The sequence below is a fragment of the Electrona antarctica genome, assembly GCF_951216825.1.
Source record: "Electrona antarctica genome assembly, chromosome: 14".
NCBI classification, from domain to species: Eukaryota; Metazoa; Chordata; class Actinopteri; order Myctophiformes; family Myctophidae; genus Electrona; species Electrona antarctica.
The window spans coordinates 38,252,867-38,276,240 of NC_136795.1; the positions used below are offsets into that span (position 1 = coordinate 38,252,867).

Below are 23,374 nucleotides of genomic sequence, written 5' to 3' on the forward strand. Positions count from 1 at the left end.
CCTGTTGTTCCTGCCTGTCGAACTACAAAACAATACTACAACATGACGTAACGATATCATCCGCTCCCGACAGGATCATATACCGAAATGAAATGGTGCCCAGGCTAGTTGTAAAGTAAACATACCATGGATTCAAAACACTTTTCTCTAAAATCTATCTTGATTAAGTATTTCTGATAAAGTATTTATGAACCAGATTTCATTAAAAGGCCATGGAGTGCATACTAATTGGTTGTTTGCAAGGGTACATTAAACTGGTGCACTAGAAAGGTGCACTCAGTAGATGCCCTTATAATAATATGCAGTGAAAATTCTAAATACAGCCATGAAAGCAGCATCGCATATGACGAGACAATGTACAGCTTGTAATAGTTGTACATCTTTTCTACTGTCTGCCTGTCTGTTATAAAGTACACATTCATTGTCCACATCTCTTTCTCTAATATGTCTGTCATTCAGGTTTCACAGTCTGACTGTGAATTCCTTTTGTCAAGTTTGTATATCACCAGTCAAGATTGAGAAATGTGTCAGGTTTTCATTTCTATTATCACTTCATTTGTCTTACTATTTTATATTGTTTGCTCTGTCTAACTCCTAAATAGGTGTTTTCTATTAAGGATATACGTGCTTAACTGCCTTTTCATTTTTCTTTGCTTAATGTGTAAATCACATTGAATTGCCTTTAAATGTGCTATACATTTGCCTTGCCCTGCCCCACATTCATGAGAGGAATTAAGCTCTTTAATGTCACTGACATTACGGCTACACAAGTTGACAGTCAATGAATTGTACATGAAACTGGTAATGGCATGTATAGGATGAGATGTACACAGCTATCTGAAAGGTGGCAGAACATGCCAGCATAGTCTCAAGACAGTCAAGAGAGACCTCAGCTCAGACGTGTGTGTGTATGTGTGTGACTATCGGCATTATGGAGACAGATTGGGCTCCCGATCCATATACACACACGCATGACACATTTACTGTTCAGTTCAGCAGGGATGTCTCAATCAGTTAGTTAGTTAGTTAGTTAGTTGCTGCGAGAGTGAGGTCTAGCCAACACCAACTCGGGATTCCTGGATCGCTGCCCTCCACAAATTCCTATCCAACATCAGGTTCTTGAGCTCTGCAGTGTTGTCAGCCAAGCTGTCGCGCCGCAGCACGTCTACATAGATGGTACGCTTCTTTCCCCTCCTGGCTTTGCCCTGGGTTGGCTCCCATAGGGTCAATTTACTTGCCTCAAGTTCTGGGTGCCTGACGCAGTGCCCTGCCAGCCTCATCCTTCTCTCTCTGACTTTGTCCGTGACGCGTGGTAGGTCCCCATAGAGGTCCACATTTCTGATGCGGTCCGTCCATGTGACACCTAGTGCCATTCGTAGCATTCTTGTGTAGACTCCATCCAGGGCTTTTTTCTGTTGTACTGTGAGGGTCCATGTCTCGGCCCCATTGTGATTTAACAGCGTGTATATTGTCATGTTGGGCTGTGCTGCTCTGGAACATGTCATGTTTATATGACTGTACTTATTGTTGTTAATTAATCTAGTGCATGTCTGCAATTGGATAATATACGTACATCTGATACAGATGTACAGGATGAGAGTGTTGTTTAATGGGGTACTTAATAGATCCCATAAGCTGGATGGATAGATGCCCGATTGTATCTCATACGTGTATCCCATAGCCTGGAGGGACAATGGCTTTGTTATTATACATTCATAATGTGAGAGTAGCTGCAGACAGACATAGAGACACACAGACAGGGCAAATGCTGTGATAACTGGAAATGCACTCTGTCGAGGTGCCAACTTGCACCTTGCACACAAGTAGACCTACTTGGTTCAGGCATGAATCTTAAAACAAACCACCTTTTATTGGTTTAGAAACCTAATGATTTCTTACTGAATTACAGACCTTTTCAAAGAGATGTCTCTAATTGGCATTACATTAGAGGTAAAGTAAAGTGTCTTTGCTGTCATCAAGATGTTTTATCTACCGGTATTTGTCTAACATTAAGTTTAGTGTTACAGTAGTGATTGTAGTCCTGTACGCAAGTCTACGGAACTTACATTTTATTATTACTCTAAGACGTAGAGTTAACCCAATGGGAAAAAGAGTATGTTGTTAACCTATTTAGACCAGAGGCTGATTCTAAAAATAATATAACGCTATCCCGTCGAAATAAACAAATAAATGAATAAACTAAGTAGAGATGGAGATGGAGCTGATTTGTGCAACTTTGGTCTTCGAATGTTGTTGTCGTCTCTCTCGTCGCAAAAAAAAGAAAATTGACGGATTGCATTTTGTTTTGATTGATGCATGCCTTAATTGTTTTGTACGGTAGTTAGACAAACAATGCGACTCTCTGTGAGGGCTGCAGTCACTTTCCATATGTCGTCCTCGGTTGAGATGATGCCGTGTTTATATGGCCACATTTGGAATGAACCACATACCTAGTGGACAGAGCTCTTAGCAATTACTTTGGGCCTGTTTATTCCAAACCAATCGCAGAGCTGATTCCTTTGTGACCGTACCATATCGGTGTCTTCACTATCCCAATTAGTGTCACATAGCAGGGTCATAGTATCATCCAACACTTCTGTCTCGATGATGTCGTCGTAAATCAGCAGCATCTCATACATGTTGCTGGCCGTGGTCTTCCTGATCTTGGGAAAGTGGTGACAGAGCAGCAGCAGCAGCTGCTGCAGAATAGTCTTCCGCACATTGCCTGGAAACTGGATCAGTCCACAGAACACAGCGATACACGGTTTTAGCTTGTGAAAGTCCGTGGACTTCCTGATCTCCTTGCAACACAGTGCCAACATGTCCAAACAGAACTGATGATTCTCTTGAGTTGTGAAGATTTCAAAGCAGCTGTTAGCCAGCATCTGATCCAACATTTTCAGGAAAGGAATAGACACCCTGTCATTGCGAAGGTGGTCTCTGAAGATGCTCAACAGCGTGTCAGCAAACTGTCCAAGAGCAGCAGCGTTCTGCTGGATCCCTTTCAGGTGGTCAAACAGAGACTTGGAGGAAGACTGCATCGTGGACTCTGTGATTCCTCCGACTGACACGGTGAGACCCAGGACAATGTGATACTGGTACTGAGGCAGTCTCAGCAGCTGGGTGATATAGGGGAAGGCCTGGGATGGATCTTTCCAGTTGAGACTAGCCGTCTTCTCAACGGGGAAAATGCTCAGCAGCTCCTCCCGGTGGGGGATATGAAGCACCGCAGGCTCTGTGCTGTGGAGGAGGCACAGAAGGACTGTGCCAGCATGGGCTCTGTAGCGGTTTGTCTTCTCAGCTGCCTGCTGGGCCAGGGAACACATCATACGCCTCACCACATCTGGGGAGAGCAGCTCTGGAGCATCGCTGGCCACCAGCAGGCTGACATCCAACAGACTGGACATGGCAGCCTCTCTCACCCAGGCCCCCACATCACCTCTGTGGTCTATGGTATAGTCATCCATGCAGTCGAGCAGGGCTGCGTACACACCTGCTACGTTCTCCACACACACGACCGAGTCCGGGGACCCACTGGCCTGCACACCTGCTGTCAGGCACACTTGAGCAATGGCTCTGACCACATATGACCTCGCCTCTGTGAGATTTGCTTGCTTTTGGCTCTCTTTACAGGACTGTAGAAGGCCCTTGAGGATCTGTTGCAGTTTGCCACAGATCATAAATCGCGGCAAACAGCCTAGAGCCATGGCTGAGCCGCAACGAGACAGCACTGCTGGACTGTTCAGCCCTGCAATGTATCGGGAAACCAAGACCTCCTGCATTTTGGAGTCAGCTTGGCCCGTCTCTGTTCGGTAATTCTCCTCACACAAAGCGGCCAGGGCTAACACTACTGCATCCTTGCTGGACATCAAGTCGTGGCTGTTCAGGGTGTCATCAATCATACACTGCCAGCCGGTAATTACAGGGTCGCCTTTGAAAGGCATTTTGGAGAGGCACATCTTTTCTATGAGAGCACATACTGCTGGCCGCAGCAGCTTACCGTCACATCCCCGGTAATGCTTCTTGTCAAACAGCCTCTGGTGAATGCTCTTTAATCCGTCCACACATACCGAAGAGATGTAGTCCACTGTAGATCTGTTGTTCTGTGTGGCCAGTTTGTGCAGGGCATGGGTGATCTCAGCACATGCCAAGATAGCTCCATGGCGACTGTGGAGGCTAGTAATGTGGAGGTCAACACTGTATAGGTCAATACAGTCAAGGTCAGCACTGTAGGGGTCAGTACCCATCGCCACAGACAACAGCTTGGGTAAAACTGTTGACGCCATATAATCAGGTGCTTGAGGCGTTAGGTTGTGAAGAGCTTTGGTCGCAAGCGTCCTTATCACCGCATCCCAATGCTTGACCTTCATGGCTACCAGATGGTCTATGATTGGCTTGGTGTACTCTGACAAACTAGCTATGTAGAAACTAATGGTCAGGTAGCAGTTGTTAAGATTTCCAACGGCATGGTAGTCTGCAGCAGTTAAGATGTCAATACCATGAGGAAATGTGCCCTGTCTTCCAACATTCTCCTGGAAAGCAGCGGATGCAGCTCTTCTGCAGATGATATTTTGATCAAACAAGGCTGTGATCAGCAGTGCACTGGCAATCTGGTTGACAAAAGGCTTGAGCTCCGAAGGTTCATAGGCCCTGGCGAAAGCCCAGCACACATAGCAGGCAGCATCGCGCACATTGGAGCCGGTGCTACACTTACCCCTCTTTTTATCATAGGTCAGGGCCTTCACAACGAGTGGAACAACCTCTTTGAGTCTGGAGGGCAGCAGCAGGCCTCTTCTACCCAGCTCCGCCAGCGCCAGACAACCACCATGCCAAGCATTGTCCATTTCCTGGGAGCTTAAGCAGCTCAACACTGACACAACCACCTCATCTGCCAACTCTTTTGGAAGCCTCCCAGTCACTCTGCCAATGCCCTTAGCTGCAGACCAGCGGACAATTGTTGCCTTGTCTTTCAATCCCACCAGCAGTTGCTCAATGACGTTCTCCACTTCCTCTGGAATGTCATAGTCCTCCTGATCCTGAGTCCCCACATCTGGAGTCACAGCCTCAACATCTGTAGTAGCCTCAGACACAGCCAGGTTGACTACAAGGGAGCGACTTCCTCTCTGGTACCTCCACTTGGCCAGACGTGATTTGAGGAAGGTGAGGGCCAGTCTTTGGATTAGTTTAACTCCAAGCTTCCTCAACATAGCGTAGCTGCTCTCTGACAGATGCTTCTGTTCCAGACACTGTAGAACCATAGGTGCATACTGTAGAAAGTCATCCCGTTTCCCATGTTTGAAAAGCGATGCCAAGGAGTGAAGGGTACCATCCAGCACTATTATTCCTTCCCCTGACTGGTCATCTGTCTGGGATATAGTTGTGAGGCACCAGTCCAAGAAGTCTCCGAGGCGCTTCTGTTTTACATCGGGGCGTGTCATAAACTTTGATACCAATACAGATGCAGCATCTCTGGATTTATCACTGACAGTTAGATATGATTTGGCAATAGCTAGGATGCGATCCATGGTGGGCTCTCTGGCCTGGGCGACGTCCAAGTCTAGATGGCCGTCCAGACGTGAGAGGTCAAAGGGTATGAGGCAGGTCATGGAGAGCCACAGCAGCAGAATGTAGCGGGTTTCCCAAACCTCCGGGTCTTTGGGATCCTGCCTAGACAGCAGGTCCAGAACCGACTGAATGTCAGAAACCTCGTGAGGTAAGAGCTGCATGAATATTTTATAACCCCTCACCTTTGAGACAATGTAGAGAAATTTGAAGCTCAGGTGAACCAGCATAGATTTCTCACTCTTTACCAAGTCCAACATCATGTTCACCATCCATTCTAGATGTGGATCCAGCAAATGTGGCTGCTCCTGGTATCTATCCATGATGAGCAGGAATCTCTCTGATGTGGACTCCCTTGTGATATTGTTCCCGTGCACCTCTGGGAGGCTGGCGATTAAAGCACGGACCTCTGCACTCTCATTGAAACCCTCCAAGATTAACATTATGTGAGGTTCCCCTCCTTCATCACCGCTACTAGCACTTTCCACCTCGGCGAATACCATGTTGCGTTAACAACAAAGTTGTATAATTTTTTAAAACAGAGGAATTAACTATTGTGTGGTTGGTATCAAGTGGAAATGACTCCCTATACAGAAGTAACCCTGTCCCTGCCTTTCATGCTTGAAGGCCCTACAACACCTTATATAGGAGGCCCTGAGCACTGGTCTGACGTCACACAACACAAACCTAACCACGGAACCTTGCACAGGCATGTTCTGAATTTAATGGCATTGCATGCCCATGGCTTGTTGGCCAGCACCATGGGAAAAATCTAATGAATGGCTAGTTTATGATTTAAGTTGGGTTTAAAACTTGAGGGTTCGGATGCAGCGATTGAAAGTAACTAAGGACATGTAAACTCAATACTTGTTTTACAATTTTTAGGTATTTCCTTTTTGAGGGGCACTAGCCCCTCCCTCCTATGCACAGCTTTGTGTGTAGGTGTGTTTGTAGCATGGAATGTGTTTGTAGCACGGAATTTGATGATTTGATTGGCTGATGTATGATGATGTATGATGATAAAAGCATCCCTCACTTCACACAAGTGTGATGTTTGAGGGGTGCTAGCCCCTCCTATGCCGAGCTTTGAGGGTTTGTGTGAACACAAACATTGGCTGATGATTGGCTGCTCACCCCATAGCGATGATTTGATTGGCAAACAGCAAAGTACATATTGAGGAGAAAAGTGAGGGCAGAAAAGTGAAGACGCCAAAAGTGATTGGCCGGAATGACAATTGTGATAATTTGATTGGCTGAGCACGGAATGTGATGTATGATGATCATGTTTGAGACGTCTCTCAAACATGATGTTACTTTGTAGATTTTGATTACTATTACAAAAATCACACCCGTATGAAATGAGGGCGCTCTTGTCATCGTACATAAATTTATGTTAGCGGACATTTGACATTGCTACATACGGTGGTCCTTTATTGGCCAAGCGCTCCCACCAACATGTGATTGGTTAGCCGATTTGCTCGTTTACATATGACGTAAGTTTTCCCTTCAATGTAATGGCGTTTAATGTGTTGATGTTTAATTTACGTCATATTTAGCGGAATTATCAGCTCTTATCAACATACGTACATTATTATGCATCACCTCATACTGGCCAATCAGAATGCCTGTTGCCTATGATTGGTTAGCTGGTTTGCTCGTTTACATATGACGTAAATTTTCCCTTCAATGTCAATGGCGTTTAATGTTTTGATGTTTAATTTACGTCATATTTAGCGGAATTCTGATGTCATTTCTCCGTTCATTGTCAATGGCAAATCTTGAGACATGTGGGGACAAAAGCTGATTATAGAAGGGGCTAGCGCCACCCTGGCCAAGACCTACGCTGAAAAGACTATCAGCGGAAGTGGCGGAAGTGTTGCGTGTAAGATAACTACGTCACGCGGTGCGGCTGTGTTTACTAGTCCTCACCCAATGATCATTTCAGCGGGAATACATTTTCGGGAACACAACGCTGCGATTGGTCAAAAAACGTTAACTTCCGGGGGGGGGGTTACACGGCGGAAGTCCCGCCTTTCGATAGCTTCTCTGCCTTAGGTTGTGACCAGGCTCTTCTTTTTCGCAGTTAAGTGAGCCTGGGACCGAGGCTATAGCCTGGCTAATAAGCCAGACTAATATCACACAACACTGTCGCGGTATATCAGTCTGGGCTGGCTCCACTTGGATTTCATTTCCCGGGGAACATTTTCTCTTCGACGCAATTGGTCAGAGCTACTGTCAGTCAAAGGTCTCAAGCATTGAACGTCACTGTACCAAAGCCCGCCTATATTGCATACCGTGTCCCGATTGGTCCGACCTGTTCTCTGCTGTAGGAAAGAGGCGTGCTACTGAGCCTCGCCAGACCGTAATCCGCTGGTAGGCAACTTTTTTTTGCCAACGGCTGATTCGGTCTGGTGTATTAACCAGGCTACCGAGGCTAGGCTAGCGCCCCTTAAAAATACATTAACCACTTCAGCCCTATACTTTGGCTAATTTCAAAAGATTTTGTATGCATATTGAACTTGCTTTGGTACTTTAAGTATACTTTGATGCCAATACTTTTACTATAGTACATTTTTAATACCAGACTTTGACTTCATGACATGTGATACTTTCACTTAAAGCAGACCAGGAAATGTCTCTGTGTGTGTGTGTGTGTGTGTGTGTGTGTGTGTGTGTGTGTGTGTGTGTGTGTGTGTGTGTGTGTGTGTGTGCGTGCGTGCGTGCGTGCGTGCGTGCGTGCGTGCGTGCGTGCGTGCGTGCGTGCACACACTGACATGCTGATACCCACCAAAAAGCGTTCTCTGAGGCGGTTTAGCGGCAGGGAGGAGCACTTTGTTTCATCCTCAACTGAATAAAGAATGGTTTGCACAACTTTTTACATCGTGTAAAAACAAAGCAGTTGTGTGTCTCTTCTAAGAGACACACACACACACACACACACACACACACACACACACACACACACACACGTGCGCTTTAATTTAATGGCACAAAAGATGCAACCATAGCCTAAAGAGATGAACATTTACTGTGTAATTACAAACAAACACAAAATGCATGTAGGCTAACCGTTTGATGTCAAATTACTTGTTTTACTGTCTTGATTAAAGAAATTCATATATATTTGATATATGTTCATCTCAACTAGAGGTTTCCTTCAGTACTTTTCAGTGGGTTGCCCTCTGAATCTGCATTAGCATGTAAAAACGTTCTGAGGAATTTCATAAATACTAAAGAATGCTTTATGAATATTAAATCATGCATTAGATTGGTAGCAAGTTAGCTACTTCAAAGCAAATGTGTATGTTCCTGTGGCACTAAGACAAAACAAGACACACCCTGCAGAGCAAATGAATCAGGGGATGCATAGTTTATGAATACTTGAATAGTTGGCTACCAATGGTGTAAAGCAGTGGTTCCCAAACTTTTTAGCCCGTGACCTAAAACAGAAATTAGACATTCTCCCAACCCAAACTAGTGAAAATAGCAGATCTGACGCGTTGTAAGCTTGTAGATATGGGTGTCGTGCCTGTCACAGACATGCGCAGAGCAAGTTCTGTCAGGAAACTCTGGCGGGCGGTCCATTGGGCCGCCTCAACTCCACGTCCACATCGATCCACTCATCCAATCACACACTCATTCCATTCTCAGACCGCTCTATTTAATCTGGAGGTTTGCACTGATCATTCCTGCTTTGCTGCTGCTGCTGCTGCTCTCACCAAACACTGTCTTGCAAACAGTGCTGCGCACCCGCCACCACCCCAGCTACCACCTGTCGTTTTGGATCTGATGTTTATGTACGGTCGGGACTGATGCGCTTTATCAGAGTAGGCTACATAAAAAGCAGATCCAAACCATCCAAGCCAAACCATAATACATATATTGCTCATTTTATATTCAAAAGTCACACCAGTGTGAAGTGAGGGGCACTCTTATCATCGTACTTCATCATACATCATCTAATTCCGGCCAATTAGAATTTGCGTCCTCACCTTCATCTTCAATGTTTGTGTTACGCAAATGTTTGTGTTTACACAAACACTCAAAATTGTCCATTCATTGTCAATGGCATTTAATGTTTAGGACAAAGTTTGTGTTTACACACACACACACACCAAAAGCTGGACATAGGAGGGGCTATCGCCCTTCAATAAAAATATATTCTATCCTCATGTGTTGTTCTGACAGAACTTCTATTTTCACTAGGCCTACTTCTTAAATATTTATGCTAATTTATGGAATTTCTTAGATTTTTCTTTTATTTCTTCATGAAATTACTGAGAGAGATAAAAGTGTTGCTTTTTTGGGAATGTTTTTTGAAAATGTTTTGAAATAATAATAATTAAAAACCAAATGTACTAGGGACCCATAACAATGTGTACACGACCCACAAATGGGTCCTGACCCAGTGTACTGTTTTGAGGTCTTTTTTTTTTTACTTTAGTAGAGAATTTCACATTTTCTACTCCACTCTCTCTGAGGGAAATTGTACTTTTTTTACTCCACTATTTGAAATTTAGTTACAACTGTTTAGATTGAGATTTGTATTACTAATCATACATTAACCACTTAAGCTCTATTATTATTGTTTGGCAAAAAAAAGATCACACCCGTGTGAAGTGAGTGGTGCAACTCTGTGTGGGGGTTCCCGGGGGGCAGTACCCTGTACTGTACTGTACTGTACTGTACTGTACTGTACTGTACTGTACTGTACTGTACTGTACTGTACTGTACTGTCACTGTACACAGCATATATACAGTTAATACGTGCATGTGTGTTTGTGTGTGTGTGTTAGGTTGCGCACAGGTGGTGAAAAACAACCATGCTGTTTTCGTGCTCATACCCACCCAGACACCCAGCCACCCACCCACACACATAACTCCGTAAGGGAGTGGTTGCACCACATAAAAATACAAAAAATGTAAAACTTGAAATGGGACATTCTGCAAAATGAGAATCAGCATGAGTGTGCCAAAACAACATTAAAATTAGTAACAAAAATAAAGGGGTGTTTTTTTCTCTTCATGTATTGGCCGGCCTGCTGCTTTCCTAGATTTCTAAAAGTCTTGTTTTCACTGCCTCTGGTGGAATACTCTGTCAAATGGTGAGTGTTTGTACCCTCCAGGAATGAAACCAGACAACCAACAGAGAACTGTGGGCAGATCTGTCTACCATATAGGCGCGTAGAGGGAAACATTCAGCTACTGTAGTTCTATACAACCAGATCTCCATACAGTGCTGACATGGCAGGGGTCTTTGGGGTACTTGCTGTAGTACCGTGTCACATTTTGCCTTCAGCATCTTTGGAAAGATTAATGACCATGTGCACTCCAAAACACTCCCTTGTTTCCACTCTGGCTTTAAGTAATCCAAGGGGCTTTCAGTCATTACCTCATTTACCTGAGTTGCTAAGTGGAGAAAATTAACTAACCTGGATCACACTTGGATCACACTCCCGCAATTAAATTGTGGCATATTGCCAAGAAGCAATTTGTATCTGTTTCTAAAAATAGTATGCCTTGAGAAAATAAATAGCCTATACATATTTATAAAACCCAGAGACAGACTGAACTGAACCACATTCAACCAGTGTGTTCCTATTTTGTGCATTATCTAGGCTAAATTATTCACGTATAATGTTCAAAAATATGTATTTATTTTATTAACTAGCTATTCGGGATTATACTTCATTGATCGAAGTTCCCCAGCTGGGTCTGTTTAGATTAGGCGGCAGTCCTTTTTGAAATCTACACCAAATCTTTTCGCTGAAAATAGGCAATGTATAAACTCACAAAGCATTCTGCTGTGATGACGTGTTGTGATCTTGTAGAACTGTTCTTTCACCAAATGTGGACACAATACGGACAGTGACACTATAGTGTTCATTTTGTTAAAACATTTTGCCTACAGTGGAATCCACAAACTTTAGTCCGTAACTTTCACAGTCCAACACATAAGTAAAATATCATTTTGTCCTCCATTCAATCCCAGTTATAAATCCACCAGCCAGCAGATAGCCCAATGACCCCAACAAGACAGCTTCACACCTGTCCCTTGGAAAGTTAATTAATTGGAAATGAAATAAAAAACCTAATTATGAAATTCCTGTCAAAATGTAAAACTAGTGTGCTTATGAAGCTATCTTTAAGCGGACATGTATATTGGACAATTAACACTGCTGCATGAATGAAGAAACAATTTGTCCATACATGACAAAGGCTCAGTTTTACCCATTATATCTTAAGCTTGTGCAGTGAGCGCTGAGTAGCCAGCTGCCTTAAAGCCAGAAGCCTAATATCTACCTTGGCCAGAGATTATTATTCCCCTTTAGCTGAGGGGTACGTGTTTGGTTTTCCATGATGGACGTTTGGGTTTGAATTGGTAATGTGATGTCAAAATGGCAGAGTAGCCCAGCCTGCCTGCCTGCCTGCAGCCCGGAAGGCTAAAATCGTGATTCAAAAAGTAACATTCTGCTTGGAAGGGAAACACACTTTCAGTGTGAATGTCAAAGGAGCATTTTTCTACCTTATCTGCAAATAATTGGTCCTCATAATGCTCATTATAAGGTGACAACATTTCTCAGTGCTATCTTCATTATAAGATGACAGCATTTCTCAGTGCTATCTTTGTCTCAGATGTGGACTGTGGAGAATGAGCATTAGTGAGGAGTGAGGAGGACCAATTCTTCAAAATTCCAAATTTTGAAAATGGTTGATGTGGCTCAAGTTAACATAACGTCCTTCTCCCTCCCTGCCACCATTTTTGCAAGGCTCCTGCCTCCTGGTAAAAACAAACAAAAAACATGCTTAATTAATATGGGCAGTGGGCACATAATTAAGACACGTAATTGTGTGGGGTGCTCTTGAACCATTTTGCAGTAACCTGGCAACATAATTAATTCTAAACAGGTATGAATGTTAATATTGTGTTACTTAACTTGACCATCCCACACCATTGAAGAGGCAGTGGTTTACAGAGAAATGAGCCTCTGTGAAACTGTTTGGCAACAGCATGTGGCAACAGCCACATGATGAATCGAAAGCAGCGCCAATAATAACAATAACAACAAATATAAAGATTATTATAGCCGTAGCAACTCTGAACTGAATTTAGAAATTGTGGCACTCCAACCGTTCCCCATATGATTTACTCTAATATTTACATTTAAACGACCAGCTGGCAGGACAAGAGTGAATTACCCTGTGAATGAATCATCATTTCATCCCATCGCATGGCTGAGCTCCAATAGAATTTAGATAAATCCCATAGTGATTTTGAAATAATTTGGATCTGAACACCAAAGTGAGGGCTAAACAACAAGCAATGAGGAGTAAAATTGGTCATCTGTTCACGTTCCAGTCACGTTTCATCTAGTCTAGAGGCATAGTCTAGTCTTCTACTGCTCTGCTGTTCTGTTGTGGGCGTTCTGGGCTGGGCAATATATTGATATCGTGATACGAGACAAGATATCGAGTTTGGATATTGTAAAAGTGTTTCCTGGTTCTAATCACTTAAGCCTCATTTTAAACTTGTCAAAATGTTGAAACCTTTTCAAAGATAGCAAATATAAAAGCTATGCGCCATGGTGCATCAATAATGTTTTGGTGAATGACAATGTACAGAATGCCAACAATACATGTGAACCTATGCCTTTCATTGGCATCATAGATGGAAATTCATACATAATAGCTTAAGGTATAACTGGGTATAACTTGTGTTTAGTTATCTTTGCCAAGTTTATATTGGGCACGCTGCTTCTGTATTGTCATTTCAAAGGAAATTTCTATTTTCATGTTTATTTAATTATTGGCTCTGATGGAGTTCTATTTAATTCATAACCAACAGCAGTTTCAAACTCTGATCAGAATAGAATCAGATGAAGCATTAAAAGGCCCCAATGAAGAAAAACAAAAGTAAAAGCCATTCCCAGAGTATTCAGCTCACTGACTAAAAACGGAATGTCAGATGGGAGCAGTCTACTGAACAGGAATTATTCCAAATAAGACCTCTCTCTTCTATAATCAGCAGAAGCAAAGCTTCTTGTTTTTCATTAGTCATGCTGTACGTGATTCTTTTATGCATTCAGTTTCCCCTTTATAAGCTCTTAATGAGAATGATTATATATTTCTACTTGACTGGCAGTGCAAATTATTAACACAACCGGGTTTGGTAAACGACACTCTCCTGCAAAAACAAATACCAGATTTAATTATCACAACTCTTCTATAAAACAATATAAGAGAAAACTCATTGTGTTCTTCAGAAATATGACACAGGTCAGGTGAATCTTGAATTTAATGTTGATATTGCATGAACTGTTTAGAAGTAAATAAAAATCACACCAGTGTGAAGTGAGGGGCGCTCTTATCATCGTACATCATTATTCATCATCTCATTCCGGCCAATTACAATTTACGTAATGTTTGTGGTTACACACTCAAAACTGGCCATTGATTGTTAATGGCATTTAATGTTTGTGTTAGGACGAAGTTTGTGTTTACACGCACACTAAAAGCTGGACATAGGAGGGAATAGCACCCCTCAAAAATCACACTTGTGCGAAGTGAGGGGCGCTCTTATCGTCATACCGTGCTCAACCAATCAAATCATCACAATTGTCATTCCGGCCAATACTCACTTTTCCGTCTTCACTTTTGTCTTCAATGCTTGTGTTTACACAAACCCTCAAAGCTGGACATAGGAGTGGCCAGCGCCCCTCAAAAATAACTGCTCATGGAACCAGGCCATACTGATTTTCCTATAGCTTCAGAGCTGTCCTACTGATGCCTAAAGAGTGCCATCTGCTGGTCTTTTCTTTTCTTTACAGAACTGAAAATATTTTAACAGAATAGTTTCATTGCCCTCAGGATATATTGGATTGCTTGTCTGTTGGGACAATTGTAAATTGTGAATTTTGAGGTAATATCAACATTTGTACAAAGCCAAAACGCTCCACTGCAATGTTTTCTGCCTAGAGCTCAGTGTTTTATCCAAAGCAGAGGCCCAAAGTAAGAACAATGTGCAAACTAGTAAAACTACAGTCATTTTATTGGGGCTTTGTACATTCTAGCAAGGAAATACAGCTCAGAAGATTCCTTTCTACTGGCTTTCGGCTTCAATGTTCTCACACTGCTAAAAGCACGACACAGTTTATCTCTCAGTGTGTGCGCAAGAGCCCCGTCCCAGTATTTACAAACCAGGGAGCCCCCAGTGTGTAAGCTCTTTTCAGCCAAGTCGATCAAAGACAGACACATGTAGATGAGTCTCTCATGGTCCATGTGTTTGAAACCACTGGCGTTAGGGCACATGTCACTCAGGATGACGTGCGCCTGGCCATCAGGAAGAAGTTCCTTTAGCTTGGCATGTGTAGCGGGGTCGGTGATGTCATGATTGGACAGGAAGTGGACACCGTCCAGAGGCGCAATGTGTGGGTTGATGTCGACCCCGACAACTGCACCACAGGGCAACTCTGGATCTGGGGAGGACCCGGGGGGAGATAAAGCAAAACAATCACCAAAATGTTAGCTGTGGCTTCATTTTTCCCATTTCTACTATATACTCGCAGAGAAGAAGTTGCAATCCGGAACCCCTTTTGGTGTTTTAAGCATTATGTTATACTTTAGCTATTGAAAAATAGATCTGCTATTTTTGAAAAATCTTGAAAATGCGGCGCAAATCTTTGAACATAATATTCTTTCAGAGCGAATGTTTCTAACTCAGATCTTAGCTTCTGGGGGGTCCCTGGAACTACATATTTTCAGATGGGGGTCCGCGGCCAAATACAGATAATTCTGGGGGTCCTTGACATGAAAAAGGTTGAGCACCAACTTTTAGGATTTAGAAGACATTGTATTAGAATCGGCCTCATGTCTAACTGGGTTAAACAATCTGTAGAGTATTTTAATACAATGTAACTGGCACATCTGCAGTCGTTGGAATGGAATGACTCTTCCAATGGGAAATGTAGTCAATGGTATCGGGTAGAGTAGGACGCCTACTGGTTGCATGACAAGCAGTGGTGGAAAACGTCCTCAAATGTTTTACTTAAGTAAAAGTATCAATACTGCAATGTAGAAATACTCTGTTACAAGTAAAGTCCAGAATTAAAAGTTTACTTCCAAAAGGAGAAAGTACTCGTTAATGCAGAATGTTCCATTTCAAGTTTTCAAATGTATAAACATCATTTGAAAATAGCTGATCTACAAACTCGTAGATCGGCTATTTTCAAATGGCTGAAATGTATATAGGGCTGAAGTGGATAAAGTATGAAATGTATGTTTTGTATTAATAATCAAAGAAACTAGTAATTAACATTTTCAAATAAATGTAGTGGAGTAAAAGTACAATATTTTGATCCGAGATGTAGTGGAGCAGAAGTAAACATATTGGACATTGGAAATACTCAAGTAAACTACAGATACCTCAAATTTTTACTAGTTACTTTACACCACTGATGACAACTTCAAGTGCCTAAAAGCTCATAATATGTCCCCTGCCGGGTTAAGCAGGGAGAGGGACTCTGTCGACTCTGTCCTACATGGGAGGGGCAACTTTGAAATAACACTGAGGATTTGGTATGTGTACAATCAGTGGTTCTCAATCTTTCAAGTCGCACCAGCTGAAACCCCCCAAAATAATCATATTTGAACTGGGGACAGGACCCCCAAAATATGATAATTAATATTTGAACGTGGGAACCCCACCCTGACAAGCACTTGGAAATTCAAGGAGTTGAGGCATTACATTTAGTTTGACTCGATTCCACAGATAAATAATGTGAAAATAGCCAATTTTACCATTTCATTATTATTAAAAGGATCTTACATTGCACGCTGAACCACTGCACTAACTATCAGAATCTTGGGAGATACCTCTAGCCTGACACTGACACAGTGATAACAGTTGAAAATGGGGAAAGCATACAGTTGGAGGGGGTACAGGATTTTGTAAACGGAGCTGTCACATTGCGTCGTTATATGATTGATTGATTGATTGATTGATTGAAAATTGTATTAACAGTTTGCAGAATTACAGTACATTTCAAGCACAAACTCAATACAAAGGCTGTTAACTGTGAGTGGACGACCCAATTAAGCATTACACTTGTTTACAACAGGGTCCACCATGTTCAATTCATCAAAACATTAAGAGACTACAAATAGACACTTCTATATAGACAAAGAACAGTACAGGAATTCATCATAATGGAGGTAAAAAGGGAAAAGAAACATATACAGTAAGGGGGAAAAGGGGGGGGATTCAGATTTTACAGGGGCCAGTTTCGAATTGCAGCCGTCCGTAGGTGCCCTTTGAGAGCGGTTTTGAAGGAGTCAAGGGATTTGCATGTCTTAATGACTGTTGGTAGGGCGTTCCACATTTTGGTGGCATAGGAGCGAAAATAATTTAGTCCCTTGTTTGTGCCGAATCTGGGTTGAACATGGTTCGTTGCACTCCCTCTGGTGTTGTGGGTGTGGACTTCGTTAACATTAAGGACGTATAGGTACATGGGTATCTTGGTGGAGTATCGAATCTTGTGGACCAGACCAATTGCAAGATGCTGTACTGTCGCCGACCCTAAGCCATGCCAGTCTGTCAAAGTGGGCAGGGGTGAGGTGGGTTCGGGGGGTGAGGCCAAGTAGGAGCCTGACCAGTATGTTATTATACAGGGTATAAAGCCTATTTGAAAAAAATGAGAAGCAATTTTTTGCAGTCATTTTGGGACAAATGAAAGCTTCTTTTTTTGTTTTGTTTTTTTACTTTTTTTGTAATCATGGAGGTCACACTCACTTGTCCCTGCCGAGTTGACCTTCTGAGCCGCCACCTGACACCATGCCCCAGGCGCAGCGCCGCAGTCCAAGACGCTGTGGCCGGGTCTCAATATCTTGAACTGCTCGTCTATCTCCAGCAGCTTGAAGGCGCTTCTGCATCGGAAATTGTTGTCGTGGGACGCCTTCACAAAGGGGTCGTTGAGCTGTCGCGCAAGCCAACGCTGATCGGTCGTGCTCTTGCCTTTCAAGTTGTTCGGAATCTTTTTCACGAGACACAGCGTGGTGTGCAGATATCTTCTCTGAACGGATGATGGACGCCACATTATAAGTGTTTATGATCACAATCTTTCATCATGTGTACACAAGCTGCGTCTGTGTCGATCGCAGCATGCGTTTAATTCGTATTATGTCCATGAATGAACATGGGAGCAGAGGAGGGCGCTGAGTGTTTACGTTCCCCGTGCTAAAAAGAAAGCACTGACATTAGGTTCCTACCAGCGTTGCCAGATTCTGCGAGAGAAATAAGCAACGAGGAAAAAAGCCATAAAAGAAAAAAAAGCTATGTACCGTACGTATAATATGCACAATGAATGTATTGGGCCTAACAGGTGATGTTATATAGAGAGCAGTGACGTCATACTCTGCCAAATTAGGTTGAAGACTGGAGATGACGTCACTTTTTTGTTATGTTGTGTTCACACTGGCAGATGCAAACGATGCAGTGTACCATTCGTTGTCAATGGAAGCCAGCGACATGACGTTGCCTGTGGACATTGGGGCAGTTTGGGGGTGATCGACATTATTTAGGAAATAAACCCAAAATAACCACTACACTTAAAGGACCATGCACTTCACCACTTTTCAAATTATCTTCATATAATTGGTCCCCACTAATGTTCATGAAGTCTGTGTCTCATAGGAGGGCTGTGGGCAGTTCAGAAACCTGTCCACCAGTGACATCATCGTTAGGAAGATTATTTTTGAGTGGTGTAAACCACTCCTACAACTGGCTTTTGTGTGCAGAAAAAAATGAGCATGGTTGCTATGTTCAAAATAATTTCTGACGTCCAGTTCACACCCGGGTGAACTGGATGACCGTAGCAACCATGGTCATTTTTTCTGCACAAAAAAAGCCAGTTGTGAAATCACATCCGGGTGTGATTTCATTACGTCAGATCAGAGCTGATCAGGCTATATAATACCTTACCTTATATAATACCTTACACCACTCAGTTCACACGGGTGTGATTTTTAAAACACGATTTAAAAAAGATATATATTTAGATTTTGAGTGGTGCAACCACTCTAATGAACAGCTTTGTCCCTATGTCCCAACCTATGTCCTTACCTATGTGACTATGTCCTAACCTATGTGACTATGTCCCGATGTTTAGAGTACCAATAGGTGGTGCTGTTGCACCACTCGCTTCAGACTGGTCTGATTTTTGAGTGGTGCGACCACTCCAAGGAACAGCTTTGTCCCTGTGGGACTATGGGACTATGTCACTATGTTTAGTCTAGTACCAATAGGGGGTGCTGTTGCACCACTCGCTTCAGACTGGTCTGATTTTTATTATCATGAGAATGATGGCTTCCATTATCGCATTGCAACTTTTCAGGAATAGAAAGCTTGCCGTTTCTATTAGCTTGAATTCCCCATCGATGATGATGTCACTGGTGGACGGGTTTCTGGCAGAAGCGTAGTTTTTTCAAAAATGATGTTTTAGCAAATTCAACATAAACAAGGCTGAACCAGGGCAAGGCAGAAAGAGCCTGCTGGTTGGTCAATCAGAAGGCTGACAAATGGAGAATTATATGAAGGTAGGTTGAAAAGTGGTGAAGTGGTCCTTTAAGAAACAAGCCCAAAGTCGCTTCATATAATTAGCAGACATGGCAACCCTGGTTGCTACTTCACATTTGGACGGTTCCAGCCCAGGCCGAGCACATTTCAAGGCGACACATTTTCGCTGATCTTTAGAACAAGGACTGGACTCGTAGACCGTGGTGAACGTTGCGAGTAGACCCATCCACATAGTTTGCGTCTCAGTGCGTCTTGTGGCTCTCAGTTCTCACTCACACGAGGCTGCTGTGATTGTGAACGCTGTGTCAGAGCGTCTCGACACTGGCCGGGGATTGAACCAGCACTTTGGATTGTTTTCATCAGTTCAACTAGTAAGCGAATATTTCTTAATATTGATGTAATGTTGCATATCAATGTTATGTTGTTACAATTTAGCTCTTAATTCTTACTTTCGTCAGTTACAAAGTATAGCCCTTCCCATCACTTCTTGAATCTTTACCCAGGTGCGATGAAGGTGCTAACTCTGGTGCTGGTGGTCCAACCGGGGAGAGTGTTGCTGGGCATGAAGAAGAGAGGTTTTGGAGTAGGGAAATGGAATGGCTTTGGAGGTAAAGTCCAACCAGGAGAGTCGATTGAAGAGGCTGCAAGGCGGTAAGTGAAGTTGATCACCAGTAATGTTTATGCTAGTAAACGACCAAATATTTATTTATATTTATTTATTTCCATGTTTATTTGATATAGGCTGTATATTGCTCATAAAACCGTGTGTGTGTGTGTGTGTGTGTGTGTGTGTGTGTGTGTGTGTGTGTGTGTGTGTGTGTCGGCACATCTGTGCGCAATACATGACATCAAGGAGTGAAAGTAGACCTTTACCAAAACAAGTCTAGGGGCAAGACCACAGGGTCAAATTTTAGGTGGTCAGGGCACAATGCAATGTATGTGTGTGTGATTATATATGTGGTGAGCCCCCTGGGGGTCCCGACCCGCAGGTTGAGTACCAGAGGGTGAGTAGGGTCACCAAGCGAGGATGCTCAGCTGACATGTTTCACACCCAATGCATTCCACTCGCCATCCACTAATGCACTGCAACCTATCAGGCCAAATGACAGGACTACCGAAATTCTACCTGTAGCAGCATCCAATAATATAGTGTATGGGAAAAAATACACATTGAATAGATCACATTTTCAACTAATTTAAGTGCAATCATTGCACTTAAATTGGTTGAAAATGGGTTCTATTTCTGACTCTGCATCATGTGAGCAGAGTATGAGTAGGGAAGCCAATCAGTGATAGGCCTATATTGCACTTTAATCAATCAGTACGCATGTAGAGGAAATTCCAATTGCATTCCAATTTTCTGGTTTGCATGAGTTGACTGAGAAAGGAGAGAGGCCGCACAGCTCGTAGTCACGATGCCAACACATTTTAATTTTTCCAACGTTTCGGCAACAAGTTGCCTTCTTCGGGGAATGAAGAATGAAGGGAATGAAGAAGGCAACTTGTTGCCGAAACGTTGGAAAAATACAAATTTGTTGGCATCGTGACTACGAGCTGTGCGGCCTCTCTCCTTTCTCAGTCAGTTTGATCTCCCGCGGTCAGCACCTCCCCACTACTTGTGTGCGCTCCTACCTTCCTGTTGGTTTGCATGAGTTGGCCTTATTGTTCTTTGAGGTGTTGCAGGGTGAATTCCACTAGTTAATTTTGAGGATGAAATACTGTTTATACTATAGTTCGGTGACATTACCATGTTGCACTTTATTTTCTAATATCGTCTTTATAACACTGGCTGACATTACCAAGGGACAGCATGCAGAATGAGAATGTTGAACTTACCAGAAATACATGATTAAGCCATTCTGGACGGGAACCCCATTTGGTGTTTTAACTAGCATTATGTTATACTTTAGCTATTGAAAAATAGCAGATATACAAGCTCATAGCTCATAGCTACAAGCTTGTAGATCTGCTATTTTTGAAAAATCGTGAAAATGTGTCGCAAATCTTTGAATATATATTCTTTCAGAGCGAACATTTTAAATTCAAATCTTCTGGGGGTCCCTGGAACAACATATTTTCAGATGGGGGTCGGCGACAATTACATATATTTTTGGGGGTCCTTGACATAAATGTTTGAGGACGACTGACATAGAAACATGGGTTTTTCAGAAAACTGTTTTTCTTTTGTTCTGAGCTCCACTGTAATGTTCTCTCCATTCACAGGGAACTACTTGAGGAAAGTGGTCTCACGGTAGACGTTCTCGAGAAGGTCGGAAATATAAAATTTGAATTTGTTGGAGAAAAAGAGCTGCTTGATGTCCATGTGTTCAGAGCTGACAGCTACAACGGCGAGCCAGTTGAATCCGATGGTATGAATTCCAATACACCACAAAAGACCACAATTTTGAATGAATAGAGACCACATTGTGTGTGTAAACGAACAGAAGCATAACAGCATTGTAAATGTCACCATGCACATACGCTAGCGCTGGTCAATATGGAAAAGCTAATCAAACAAGGCAAATAATAGTACAGCTATAACAGTCAAGTAAGTTAAAAATGACATCACTACTATAATGCAGCCTTTAAAACCAGGATAAGACAACACTTTTGCCAAATACGCAATTTTTCGAAATCCCATACTATATCTCATCTCATATCACAATATCGATATATTGCCCAGTCTGAAAAAACACTTGAAACCTAGCATTCCAGTTTAGGGGCAAACATTCCCCGAAATTACCTGATCTAAATATCTTTGGTGTAGAGCAGGGGTTTAACTGATTGTAAACCACCCTGACTAATAAGAACATGGGCACCACTGTTGTGTTGGGTACTACGCAGAGCTAATTAAATCAAGCCTTGGCTTTAATAGTCATTATTTAATTAACTGAAATATGGTAGTGGTCCAGAGCTTAAAAAATGATGAGAACCACTGATCTACTAAGCCTTGCCGAGCCATGACTATGAGGCCCATAGGGGGCCGGGGCAGGAGCCTATCTCCGGTTTCCTTAACATGAGGCAGCTTGATGTACAAGAAGTACACTCACTGGACATGACGCTAGTATGTCGCAGCGACAACTAGTGGTCGAGGAAAAAAGTAAAAATCTTCACTTTCTTACATTACCAAATGCATGGTCACGGACCACCAGTTTAAAACCTCTGGTGTAGAGGGAACAAGTAGGGGACCTAGTAGACCCACTCAACGAAGGTTTGAGTGGTTACGGTTACCACTGTATATCTAATGGGAAAACTATCAGTGTTTTCATTAAGATGTAAATGAAGATAGCGAAGGGAGATGCTTTAGAACTCCTCAGAGTTCAACTAATTTCTCTTCCGTTTGTTTGTAGAGATGAAGCCTCAGTGGTTCGAGTGTGACAAAATACCTTTCAATCAAATGTGGGCCGACGACCATCTCTGGTTTCCATTCATGCTAGAGAAGAAGAAATTTAGTGGCCATTTCAAGTTCCAGGGTCACGACTTGATGCTCAGCCACAAACTGGAGGAAGTGGCGGAGCTATGAGCGGTCACACACTGAAGGTCTGCAGAACTGTTGTTATTCACAACGGAGACAAAACAAAGAACATACTGAAGAAATCCATCAGCTCGCTATTCCTTGTTCAGTGGCATTTGCAGGAAGAGGTAACCAAGCCCTGCTGTCTTATCAGAGCCTTGTGTTTACTGTGTATAAATATAAAATGTCATAACGTTGGTTCTTGGAAAGTGTGCACATTTATTTTTTATGTTTTAATGTTGCTTCCCCCAAAACTGAAAATGTTTTCACATATTCATACCTTGTATGACCTCAAAATGAAGGCCACAAAATGCGTTTTTTTTTAACATAGCTGATTTAACAAACAGCTTAACTTGTTTAAAAAAAAGCATTGTTTATTATACCCATATTTACAATATAGGAGACAATTTAATTGGATTCCTAATTGTACACCCCTACTGTGTTTAAGTGTGCACATCTAATGTACTTGAATCCAAATGTTTTGCAAAAGGCAATTTTGTTATATATTAAGTTTGTCAATAAAATATTTTGTGGAGACACAATGTGGAGTGCTGTTGACCCTGCATCTCTATTCAAAGAAATAATTCAATCCCTTACATGTTTGATCAGTATTTCAACTCCACTAAAATAATTCTTTCTCAACAGAATTACTACTTAATTATTTCTAACAGTTTAGTTTATAAAAGCTTAATTACAGTACTTCATAATCCATCATACAATGGTGTCAC

The 23,374-nt window shown here is 42.5% G+C and overlaps 3 protein-coding genes across 3 annotated transcripts; 1 reads left to right on the forward strand and 2 right to left on the reverse strand.

Annotated features, from left to right (window-relative positions):
• Nucleotides 1-2,450: 2,450 nt before the first annotated feature.
• On the reverse strand, nucleotides 2,451-6,065 carry LOC306937182 (tubulin-specific chaperone D-like; the record flags this gene model as incomplete). The annotated part of the gene is made up of 1 exon (XM_079520846.1): nucleotides 2,451-6,065. The coding sequence occupies one exon, from the start codon at nucleotides 6,063-6,065 to the stop codon at nucleotides 2,451-2,453; it is 3,615 nt and encodes a 1,204-aa protein (XP_079376972.1).
• Nucleotides 6,066-13,374: 7,309 nt separating this feature from the next.
• mrm2 (mitochondrial rRNA methyltransferase 2) lies at nucleotides 13,375-17,823 on the reverse strand. The gene is made up of 2 exons (XM_079520255.1): nucleotides 17,351-17,823; nucleotides 13,375-15,038 (listed from the first exon to the last, which is right to left on the reverse strand). The coding sequence occupies exons 1-2, from the start codon at nucleotides 17,652-17,654 to the stop codon at nucleotides 14,605-14,607; spliced, it is 738 nt and encodes a 245-aa protein (XP_079376381.1). The 5' UTR covers nucleotides 17,655-17,823; the 3' UTR covers nucleotides 13,375-14,604.
• Nucleotides 17,824-19,260: 1,437 nt separating this feature from the next.
• nudt1 (nudix (nucleoside diphosphate linked moiety X)-type motif 1) lies at nucleotides 19,261-23,188 on the forward strand. Its single transcript, XM_079519582.1, has 4 exons — nucleotides 19,261-19,503; nucleotides 19,636-19,783; nucleotides 21,356-21,501; nucleotides 22,483-23,188. Exons 2-4 carry the CDS (start codon nucleotides 19,641-19,643, stop codon nucleotides 22,653-22,655), a joined length of 462 nt encoding a protein of 153 aa, XP_079375708.1. The 5' UTR covers nucleotides 19,261-19,503; nucleotides 19,636-19,640; the 3' UTR covers nucleotides 22,656-23,188.
• The last annotated feature ends 186 nt before the right edge of the window (nucleotides 23,189-23,374 follow it).